Source organism: Tribolium madens, unplaced genomic scaffold (assembly GCF_015345945.1).
Source record: "Tribolium madens isolate multiple individuals breed KSU strain unplaced genomic scaffold, Tmad_KSU_1.1 Scaffold_19;HRSCAF=116;Tcas5.2_LG9, whole genome shotgun sequence".
Taxonomy (NCBI): Eukaryota; Metazoa; Arthropoda; class Insecta; order Coleoptera; family Tenebrionidae; genus Tribolium; species Tribolium madens.
The window spans coordinates 4,653,098-4,665,273 of NW_025400983.1; the positions used below are offsets into that span (position 1 = coordinate 4,653,098).

Sequence of the window (12,176 nt, forward strand, 5' to 3'; positions counted from 1 at the left end):
ACGGAACATACTGTATATTATTTGGTGTTATTTTGAGTTCATTCTACCACAGAAACATGATGCTTTTTTGTTATATCTTTTTACTAAATTTTATTGTGAATAGAACACTTCGTTGGCCATAATACAGAAAATTTGTTGTTGTGCTTCTTTTGTTTAAAACATACAGGGTGAATTAAAGTATGGAACCAAGCGGTTTTATTGTTAATCATTTGCCTCCAGAAAATAGTAATTAATATAAATTAAAGTAATATAAAAAATGTGATCGTATTTTCAGAACGAAATTTTGTTTTGTTTTTGAGTTATGCGATTTTTTTTGTCAAAAATTTTTTTGAAAAAATTAAATATAAAGCAGATAGTTGTAATCCTTAGAGTATAGCTTTTATGAGAAAAATGATTTTTAGTGGGTTGCCATTTAAAAAAATAATTTTTTTGTAGAACTCAAAAACAAAAGGAAATTTGGAAAATTTTTATTCTTGTTAAATAAATCATCACATTTTTATAGTACTTTATCACTCATCAATTAGTTTTTTCAAAAAATAAATAGTTTAAGCAAAAAACGTTTGCTTCCATACTTTTTATTCACCTGGTATAGACATAAGGTTCTTGATTGGGATTTAAAAATGTACAGGGTGTGATTCAGTCAACTTGAGTTGTCAGATTTTGGAAGGAAATATTTGCTTGTACTTGTAATCCACGTTAGAATTTATATTTAGAAGTTGAAGAAGCTCGCGACTTCTAAAACTAAAAAAAGTATGACATCTTATGTGAATCATTTTATACATACGTAGGGTGCAACTTAATAGAAATTGGGACGAGTCATGAAAACTCATCTTTTTTTAAATATTGCAGTGTTTGTTTATGTAATATTTAACAAATGTACAGGGTGATTCATCTGGACATTATATTACTATCAAATACAATTTAGCTTTGTCATCATATTCTAGACTTTTTTTAATTTTGGAGTCAAATTTTAATGAAATTTTTGGTCAAAATAACCACCAATGCTAAAATTAAGTTGGTAACTCTAAATAAAATAGAAACAGAAGAGGTGAAAATTGACAAGTACCGTATCTTATGTGTTTTTATTATTCAAGATTGCCAACATAGTTTTAACATCACAGGTCACTGTGGTCTGAAATTGATTTTAATTGCAAATTAAATTGAAATAAAAATAAAAAAATTGTACTCTATTACGACTTGTTATCGTTTTATAAAGTATGGAACCAAGCAGGTTTTTTTAATCATTTGCCTTCAGAAAATAATTAATATAAATTAAACTAATATAAATTTTGTTTCGTTTTTTTTTTCTCAGAACTGCAATTGAAGTAAAAAAAAAATTTTGGAAAAATTAAATATATGAAATACTTAGTTGTAATCCTTAGATTATAACCTTCATGAGAAAAATGGTTTTATAATGGGTCGCTATTTAAACTAAATAATTTTTTTGTAGAACTTAAAAACAAGAGAAAATTTCGAAAAAAAAATTCTTGATTAAACATCACATTTTTCTACTACTTTATCATTCATCAATTAGTTTTTCCAAAAAACATTGTTTAAGCAAAAAACGTTTGGTTTTTATTCACCTGGTATGTACACAAATCTCAATTTTTTGTATAACTTACAGATAAGTATTTCTGTATGTATTATTTTTTCAAGTTCAAAAAAAATCTGTAATCTAAATACACCAGACACCATTTATAGTAGGTTTTTGAATATTTTAGAAATATGATTGGGTTCTTATTAAAACATACGATATTAGAAAAAAAAAATTGATATTTTTTATCAGAAATACGCTTTGTTGAAATCGAATTATAAATATAAATAACGAATAAGATAGACATGACGAATAAGGAATAAAAATGATGAAATACATAAAAGAGGAAATCAGTTTTTACCAATTTATTAAGAATGAGATTGAACAGTTAGTCTATTAATTATTTATGCTTTTTCATATAAATTTGTTTGTCTTTTTGATTTCCGACTACGTAATTAATTCGCCCTTTCTCTTATTACACAAAAAGGCATTTTTCTCGCGACTTGTTCCTCCTTCACCACACGTTATAATGTGGGTACACGTCGGGTCTTTCACCGAGATGGGAACAGCAGGTTGAATGTCGCGTACGACACCTCTGCACGTTCTCATTACCATATATACCGTTTTCTATCTCGAACGTACATATGGCCATGTGGGCAGCCGATCGTTCGCCCCTAATTAGCCACATGGCGGCTTTCCTCGGGGAAAGTGGCACGGAAACGCCATTTTTCCCCTCGGAAAAGTCGGCCTCGGCCTTGAAAACGTCCTAATCTCATCAAAAAATACATCACAAATAGTGATAATCGAGCAGAGATTCAGTGTCGTTGGTGGTGTGTGTGTGTGTGTGTGTGTGTGTGTGCGAAAAAATGGTGAAAATGCGTTTTTTGACTATTAATAACCGCGCCGTTTTAAAAACGGAAACGCACCCCGCCGACCGGATACACTTCTCGGCAATTACACAAATAAACACAGGAAACTTTGGCAGTAAACATGGTTTTATTTGCGTCGATGCATCGGTTTGCGATTAATCAGTTCGATTAAAATATTCATAGAGATCAAAGACGCATTTGAGGCCACACGCACTGACACAATGACTCGCATAATGCACTTCCGGCCGGAAATCTAATGAAGTTATTATTCCTCGTCCAGTAACTAACACAACCCTTCATCCATTCGCCGTTTCTTTGAAAATTTTCTCATGGGAATTTCTCCGAGATCAAGATCGCGGACGTGATTCGAATCTGGAAAAATCACGACTTGATTTTTCTTAAAACGCCATAAAACTATAAATAGTTTTGACTTTTGAAAGCAATTAGGGGTGCACGAGATTACCAACAGATGGTAGGAAACGGAACCGGTATTGTTACCTGCGATCGTAAAAGCCGGATCGGACGTCCTATATCCGGTACACGATGCACAATAACAACACCGGAAGAATGGTTAAGCGATGGAATGTTGGCCATTTCCTAAAACCACAGATTTGACTCATTTGGGGTGATTCACGACGCTAGGGGCGGATTCCGCTGCGGTTATTTTTGAATTCTGACACCTAGAGACATTTGTCGACGGAATTTTAAATATTTGAGACGTAAGACCGGATCCATTTAACAAAATTAACAAAAAAACTACAAAACGTTAGTTGTTAGGCAACACACAATACATGACCTGTATAATTAGTTGCATACTTTGTATTAAATATTTTTTAAATATTGACGTTAATTACCACAAAATTTGATATTATGTGTAAATATATAGTTGTTTTGTATATAATAGCACTTGGGAAGGGTGTCTGGCTTGGCAAAACAGAAAAAACACACATGAGTAGGCAACACACAATTCGCATGTATAGTTGGTTGCATACCCTTAACTTTTATATTACACATTTTTTTTTATGAAATTAAATTTTCTAGATAGCAGCAGTGCGGAAGAGTGCTTGGCTCGGCAGAAGGTCCCCGGTCAGGAGTCGAGCACCATGTGGCTCCTCGACATCCCCTCTCACAATGGTATTTCGCCCAAAACTGTCTTCCCTTTTCCCTGACTGTCTTTTCTTTCAGACTGTGAAAAACTGCTGTGTTTCCGTTACTACGACGGCTCAACTTTAGATTATTTGGCTCAGACCGATTCTCTGATAATAAAACACCCGACCGACAAGTTAAAAAAATTGATAAAAGTGAAACAAAAACACAAGTGCAATGGTATTGAAAACGACGCGTTTCAGGACGAATCTGAGATTCCGACTTTGAAAAGTTCGAATTCTCTTGAAGATCTGAATACGGGAGTGAAGAAGAAGGCGGTGAACGGGTTAGTGCGGTCTGAGAGTACGAATATGGGAGGTACGAAAAAGAAGATTCGGTCCAAATTGAATCAGAAGAGTCCGAATAAAGAGTATTATCAGATTTGGACGGCTTATAGTAAATCGAGTGCCAAAGATGAGGAGGAGGGGTGTAGTTTTGATTCAGAGGCACAGTCGGCTCCGCCTTTGCCGCCGAGGATCAATCACCGGCCGCTAGAGCGGTCACATGCACTTGTAGCCCCGCCTCCTGCTGTTCTCCGGCAAAACAAGCCGAAGAAGATGCAAAAGCCGGAAGATACGTTTAATTTCGAATTAATCGATACTGATGAAGATTATAAGACGTCATCAGCGGCGTCGTCAGCGTCCGATGATGCGAATTTGTCCACGTGTAAAATCAAAGCTGCCTTTCTCGAAAACGGAAAGAAATTAATCGGGAGTGACAATTATATAACTACAGTCCTATCGAAAAATTTAGACACTAATTCTAGTCCCAAAGCAAATGCTCATTTAAATTTAGAATCTAAAGATAGTCAAAGTTCGCTTTCGACTCAAAGTAGTAGTTCCCTCGACGGCGATACCACCAATCCTGAGTTGGCTTTGAAACCACACAAACCCCTCACTCGCCAACTCCCCGAAGCCACACCCGACACTCCCGTCCACAAACCGAGGCCACACCCTAAAGCGCTCGATCGTGTTGCTGGATTGGCTGGTACACTCCCTGTGTGTCCGCCCACGCCCACTCACCGGTCACGCAAACCGCGTAACGCTGAATTAAGACCGCCCACGCTCAAATCGAACGAGTTGTCATTGGACGGGGCGGAGAATGCGGCGGGGCTTGAAGTGAAACAGGCGGATATAAGGCCATTGGAGAGTTTAGAGGGGTGGAGCGAGGCCAAACCAGCCAAAGACAACCCGAGATTGAGTCTAATCGCATTATCCGAATTGAGGAATGTTGATAGGAGGAGCCCCGAAGTGAGGAGTCACGATTTGGTGAGGGCGGAGGCGAGTGGAGGGATACCATTGACATTGCAAAGATTGAGCACGACAAGGTTACCCTCGATTCCGGAGAGGAGTCACCGGATTTTGACCGTGGCGGAGATTCCGGGAGAGCACGAAGAGCCATTACCTCCGTGTAAGTAGCACGATTTGTATATTAAAAAAAATAAATAAAAATAGGTGTGGTCGGGTTCGAACTTGCGACTTTTGGGTTGATCTCCTCGAAATACCGTTTTTTTGTGTGTTTAGCATGGGAGGCGAGGATGGATAGTCATGGGCGTGTGTTTTACATCGACCATGCGACGAGGACAACGTCCTGGACACGTCCTGGAGGTAACACTTGTTCCGTTTTGGGTAGTGGTGGCGCTGAACAACACCGACGCCAACTCGATCGAAGATACCAGAGTATCAGAAGGACGATAAGTTCGAATCGTTTGGACGTGATCGACTTTTCGGCTGCGCCCCCAGGTTGTCGTCTCTTGACTCGGCCTGATTTTTTTACGATTTTACACATGAATCAGGTATGTTATTTTTTCTACCACCGATCTTCGATTCTAATTTTTCTCGTAGGATGCCTTATCTTTATACAATAGAAACCCTACACTTAAGCACATGATCGTGAAAATTCGTCGCGATCCGGCCGTTTTCGACAAATACCAACATAATAAAGAACTAGTCGCCTTAGTGAACATGTTTGCCGATACTTCCAGTGATTTACCGGAAGGTTGGGATACGAAAAAAGACAGAAACGCAAAGGTTGGTATTATGAGTAGGTTTTCGGGGAATTACTAACACTACTAACCCTCGTCCAGCAATTTTTCATCGATCACGTGCACAAAAAAACTACTTATATGGATCCGAGAGTGCCGACCGAACCGGTTTCGTATTCGAGACGAATGTCGGAAGACGGACAGGTAAATGCGAAATTTTGACTAACCTAATTTATTTTTGGGAAATTTTGGGTTTTGATGAGTGGTTTTGGTTCCAGGTTCCGGTCCCACCGCCGAGACCTACGACCACAACGAGTTTCGTGTCGACGAATGTGCCCGAAGTGCCGGTGGCTTACAACGATAAAGTCGTGGCCTTTTTGAGACAACCAAATATTTTCGATATTTTACGCGAGAGACATCCACCGATTGGGACGAGCTTGTCGCTGAGAGATAAGGTGAATGCGGTGCGGGTTGATGGAACGGCGGCTTTGGATAGACTGAGCCATGATGTTCATCTCACAATACTTCTAAGGTAAGCAAAAATTGGTTTTTGATTATGATTGTTGGAGAATGAATGAAAATTGTAACAAAAATAAACGGAAATTAATTTAAAAAATCAACAAATGTATTAATAAATAAATTGATAAATGAAAAGTAATGAAAGTAGAAGGAAAAAATGTAAAAAAAATAACTTAAAAAAATTAAAGAAGTCACAGAAATAAAGCAAACTAGGTTAATAAAATAAAGAAGGATAGAAGGAAAATAATAATCCATGAATGACATAAAAAACAATAGGAGAAAACCGATTAAGGTTTCAAATAGAAAACATTAAAGAGAGAAAATAATGTTATTAAAAAATTAGTTGAAACTAAGTAATCTGTAATTAGATCAAAGTTTTCGGGTTGTTGAATGTTTATTTTTGATTTATTTGTAACATGAAAGAAAAAATTGTAACAAAAAAGAACAAAAAAATAATAAGAATAAATTTTAAGAAAAATAAAAAAGTTGACATCCAAATAGACAGGAAAACGTGGAAAATTACAGTGATTATGTCTTTAGTGAAATTTAATTTTGTAGATTTACTTTGTGGTGGTAACTGAATTGTTTGTAAATTTGGATATTTTGAAAATTATTATTATTATTTCGGTGAATTATTTTATTTGATTTGTGGAATTCTGAATAATTTTTATAATGTTGCTTGAATAAATTATTTTGTATTTTGATTGGGATTTAATTGTTTCTGATATAAGAGATTGAAACAGAAAAGTAGTCGGAAGTTAATAAAAATAAAGAAAAAAATTGAAAAAAGAAAAAATGCAATGAAATAATAAAAATAGAAGTTAAAACTCATAAATTGAGAAAATTTATAGTACAAACTGGTGAATACAGAGTGCGTCAGAACTCGTTCCCCAGAGAAAAATGTAAGGTGAGAGACTAGGAACATGGAAAAAATGTTCTATAAATTCTATCTATAAAAATTTCGAAATTATGAGAGTTTAAATTTTGCACTTTGACTATTTATTTCCGTTCGAAAAATATTTTTCCAAGTTTTTTTGCTACATGCTATTAGAAGAAGAAACAAGGAAGCTGTATCCTAAATTGTAATGTTATTTGTGGTTTTTGTTGGTAAAAGTTTTGTACCTGTATTAAATAATTATAAAAAAAATCTATTCAAGATCGTCAGTATTGTTAAATAGACATAAAAAATGTCAAATCTGAAAAAATAATTGTCAAGATTTTTTGTTAGAATCGATAGAATTTTTTAAACATTTTCCCCATGTTCCTGGTATCTTCTCTTACTTGAAATTTTTCTCTGGGGCGCGAGTTCTGAGACACCCTGTTTACAAGAGCATCAGTATCATATTAAATAGACATAAAAAATGTCAAAATTTTTTGACAGGTAGAATTTTTTAAATATTTGTTCCATGTTTTTTATATTTTATCTTACGAGAAATTTTTCTCTGGGGCTCGAGTTTTGACATATCCTGTATATTAAGAAAGAATGATCGTCGACCGTAAATGTGAGATAAATAATATTAAAAAATAGAGAAACTCATTTATAAAACACGAAATATATTTAACATGAGAAAAAGGCAATAGTTGAGAAAAAAAAATGTAATGGGTGTTTTTTTAAATTTGGCGGTAAAACTGTCCATGAAAGTTTGAATGTGAACGAACCATCCTACTAAAAGTTATTAATCTGACATTTGACAGCCTGCCGGACTTATTAAATATTGTGGTCCGTTCACAACACACTCATATAAACCGCCAACTATGACGCCAAATTTAAATAAACACCCTTTATGAAAGATTATAATTAGAGAAAGATAAAAAAATTAGTTTACAAAAACATTAAAAAATACATACCTAATACAAACTGTTGAATCTAATAACAAAAAATGACCGAGGAAGAACAATAAATGTGAATAAATGATATTAAAAAACAAAAAAATTGAAATAATCAGTTTTTATAAATGTTTATTTGTGAGAACGGTAGAATTAATCATAAGAAAAATAAAAAAAAATCACTAGAGACAATAGAGAGCAAAGAAAAAACAAATTTACAAAAGTTAAAATGAAATAATGATACTTAAAGAAAGGCATGATTTTTTTTTAATTAAATTAGTGCGAAAGAGAGAGCAAAACATAACGAAAGATAATAAGACAAAATAAATTCATATTAGAAAGGAAAAATACAAAGATGAAGTTGAATGTACAGTCACCGACGAGAATAATGTCTTATTTGTCGTTCGTTTCTTGAGTTATGACATTCATTTTGCTCACTACTGTACGCTTTTTTCCTATTTTCGTGATTATCTAACAGCGAAAAGCCTCTTTATTTTCACGGAAGTCTTTTTTCCCCGAACACAATTTCGAACTTAATCCTTCTGTCGAAACACCTGTCATTTTTGTGAGGTCAGATGCTTTCCCTGCATTGTTAAATGGCCACAAATCGTCATATTTGGTCATTCTTCCTCACATTTCCCACCTGTTGAGTCCAATCGCGTCGTCCTTGATTATCGGCAGATGTCTTAAGAGGGTGAATTAATTCGCGCTTGCGTCATTTCTAATCAACTCAACCGCCACTTCATGCACTAATTCCCAAATAAATACGTTAAATGTTAGGGTTTGTAAACGCACATACGGGCATCGGACGTATGTAGTTGATTGGATCACGTGCGGCTTCTTGAGCAAGCGACCGTTTTTTTTTCCTCCGATAATTTCAATTTGATTGTTTAATAAATTATTTCAATACAATCGCCGGCCTCGCTACACTTTGATTTCGGTGTCGAAATGGCGATTTTTCGGCGTGGGCGCACATTATTTGCCTCAATTAGCACATCGTTTTTGGAAAAATTCCACTCAAGGTTTATTTGTAAAAATTGGGCGCAAATACAGGTATGCAGGTGGGAGGATGTTGATTGAAAGGGCCATAACGGTAAAATTTTTACCTGGACTTGAAATCGAATCGACTTCTCGAGTTTTGTGTGTTGTTGAAATCGAAAGCATGCGTGCTCTCGTAATTATGCATACAATGAGTTAAAATGAATAAAAATTGTTTTCTGGTGAGGTTAAATGCTAAAGGAAACAAAAACATTATTGGGTAAATGACATTCAAGCCGAGACACGAATGCATTGTGTGAGAATAAGAATCGAAAAATTGCTCGCTCATTACTCGAATTAATTAAAATTTTCAGTTTTGCGCGTGTGAGATGTTAAGGTCGCGTAAGCCGATCCCAAGTTTTCAGTTACTGAAACGCAACAGTGATGCTGAAAAGATTCTCCAATTTTGTGAAATATTCCGTCGCCTTGAAGTATTTAGCACATGAAAATTGCAAGTCGAAAACTTTTGTCACGCTCTGATTTAATTATTATTTGCGACGGGAGCGGTCTATTATATTTTTCGGAGTTGATATTTTAACGAGTTTATGACTTAATCATAATTTTTATTACTGGATATTAGTTCCACTAATGCACCATTTCTTTAAACGAACTAATTAGTTTTTTCAGCCGTTCTAAATTTCATTGCCTGAAAGTAAAAGGTAGGCGATTGTTATGCCGATTTATTATTATTATTTAATGGACCCCTATCATTATCGGTTTATCTCGCGGATTTTTGGTAACATGTGGGAACGAATTATCGAATGGCCTCGATAAGTGGATGCACCTGCTGCACGTGTGAGGTTTTCCCGCCACAAATTTAGAATTTCTTCACGAAAAATTCACACGATTTAATTAAAATCGACGAATTTTTTTTAAATTCCACTTAAATTATCATAAAATAGTTTTTCTTTTTGACAAAAAATGCCATTAAAAATGGCCAAAAATTAAGCTTTAAAAATTATGAGCCACTTGAGACTAGATAGCTTTTTTAATTATTTTTTTCATTATTATGATAACAAATTGATAACATTAGATGATAATTAGAAAACCAGCAAGAAATTAAAAAATCTAACATTTTTTAACAGGTTTGACTTATTAAGGGTGACTGATTTAAAAATTTAATCAATTAAAAGTTCTTTTTCCGGAAAACTGTCTAGTGTTGATAAATCGATCTTTTGTTCTTTATTATTTATTTTGCGTATCAGATAAATTATTACTTTTCGCATAAATGTTTTACTAATTGACGAAAATCGACAAAAATTGTAGAAATGAGAGCTTTTTCTAACTATAAGTGATAATTGAGAACAATTGTGATATCTGAGATCATTTTTTAAGTCTTTTGCTGTTTTACTCAATAAACATGCAAAAGTTAAGGAAAACGGAGAAAATTATTATTGATGGGTTAATTAAATTTTTTTTTAGGAAAACCATAAAATTATTTATTTTTATTTTTCGTTTATTACTTTTTGTATGTTTTGTTAATCGACGAAAATTGACAAAAATTGTAGAAATGAAAAAAGTTTTTTGTAACTTTGAATTGATAATCGATAACAATTATGACATTCGTGAAATTTTTTTAACAGTTTTTTGTTATTTTACTCAACAAAAATGAAAAAAACTTAGGAAAACGGAGAAAATTATTCATGTGTCAATGATCATTTTTTATGAAAAGTTACATAATTATAAAATTGAGTATTTTTTTGTGAATCGATGAAAATCGACAAAACTGTAGAAATGAGAGTTTTTTCTAATTATCAGTTGACAATTGATAACAATTACGATATCATCCGGTATAATTTTTTAACAGTTTTCTGCTGTTTTACTCAATAAACATGAAAAAGTTAAGGAAAACAGAGTAAATTGTTATTGATGGGTTAATTATATTTTTTTTAGAAAAATTATGAAATTATTTATTTTTCGTTTCATCTGAATTATTTATTACTTTTTGCATAAATGTTTTGGTAATCGACGAAAATTGACAAAAATTGTAGAAATGAAAAAAGTTTTTTCTAACTTTGAGTTGATAATCGATAACAATTACGGCTTCGGTGACCATTTTTTAACAGTTTTTTACTATTTTATTTAATAATAAGACGATTTATTCAAAAAGTTTATTAGACAATCGACTCAGAAACTGTTAGTAAAAATAAAACGCAAATTTTTTATGAGGTTTTAGTTTAATTTATGTTTTAATGAAGCTGCAATTAAAAAAATTAAGTCGATAATCGATTTGTAGTAAGAAAAAGATCGTTGCTTCGAGAATTAATCGATAGTAATCCAAGTACCTAAAATACAGTTTTATTTGCAATTCTTTTAGGTATTTTATTATTAAGTCCAAAAAAGACTCCGTATACAAAAAAATATAACCCGTCGTTTTTTTTTATATTTTTTTGAATGTGTTTCTTATCACATAAAACGTGGTTTAATGGACAACAAATCAAAAAAAGTGAAAACAGCTTTAGGAATTCCAAAGGGTTGATAATCGATGAGAAGATAAGATGTCTAAACAAGTAATTTCTTCGTTGAAACAATTCATTAGAAATCCAAACACCGATAGTATCAGCTCAAATAGACCGAAGTTTGCGTTCGCTAAACACACATCAATTGATAATCGACATGAATCATGATTTACAAGCCTCCTGCATTTATGTAAATCATGTGGCGCACGCTTCACACACACAAAAACCAGGTCACGACATCTCATTTCTTCACAAAGCTCGCGTCTTTAAACCTTTATAATCGTCTTAATTGTCACATTAAATCAAATCCTTTTCGTATCGTTGACCCCTAGATTGTTTCATCTCGGACACACGTCCACCCATATTTCGAAATGTCGTCATGAGAAATCATCTGAATTTTATGCAAAATCGACATTTTTCCAGAAAACATTCTTCCATAATATCCTGTGATTTACGAGCGACGTTTCGACGAAAAAAGGAGAAAGTTTGGGCTTTATGACACCCTTGCTGGACGATTTTCGGATAAATTTCACGTTTATGGCCCCAAAACCTATGATTATGAAAGGGTTCGGCCGGTAATAAGGGATTGTGGGGTTTTGGTAACAAAGAGCGGTGGAATTTGGGGCCAATTCAGCGATTTTCCAGTCAAAAAACCATCTTCTAGGGGAAATGGTTTCATTGCAAAATTAAATTAGACCCACTGATAAGATAGCAAGATACTGGATGTTTCATAAACGGAAATTGATAACCGCTTGGGATTTTTCTTCCAATTTTTTCCGATTTGGTTCGGAAAGGGAGCT

At 33.9% G+C, this 12,176-nt stretch overlaps 1 protein-coding gene across 4 annotated transcripts in view; it reads left to right on the forward strand.

Moving 5' to 3' along the window:
- Positions 1-12,176, forward strand: part of LOC123011546 (E3 ubiquitin-protein ligase HECW2) — a 33,426-nt gene that overhangs the window by 16,266 nt on the left and 4,984 nt on the right. For 2 of the 4 annotated variants that reach the window (XM_044409034.1, XM_044409047.1), the window contains exons 2-7: positions 3,445-3,537; positions 3,589-4,959; positions 5,073-5,344; positions 5,394-5,579; positions 5,636-5,737; positions 5,812-6,065. In XM_044409034.1, coding sequence (XP_044264969.1) covers positions 3,445-3,537; positions 3,589-4,959; positions 5,073-5,344; positions 5,394-5,579; positions 5,636-5,737; positions 5,812-6,065 — 2,278 coding nt within the window. Of the gene's footprint in view, positions 1-2,072; positions 3,123-3,444; positions 3,538-3,588; positions 4,960-5,072; positions 5,345-5,393; positions 5,580-5,635; positions 5,738-5,811; positions 6,066-12,176 lie in introns of those variants that run through there. The other 2 variants (XM_044409057.1, XM_044409040.1) reach the window with 2 other exon arrangements.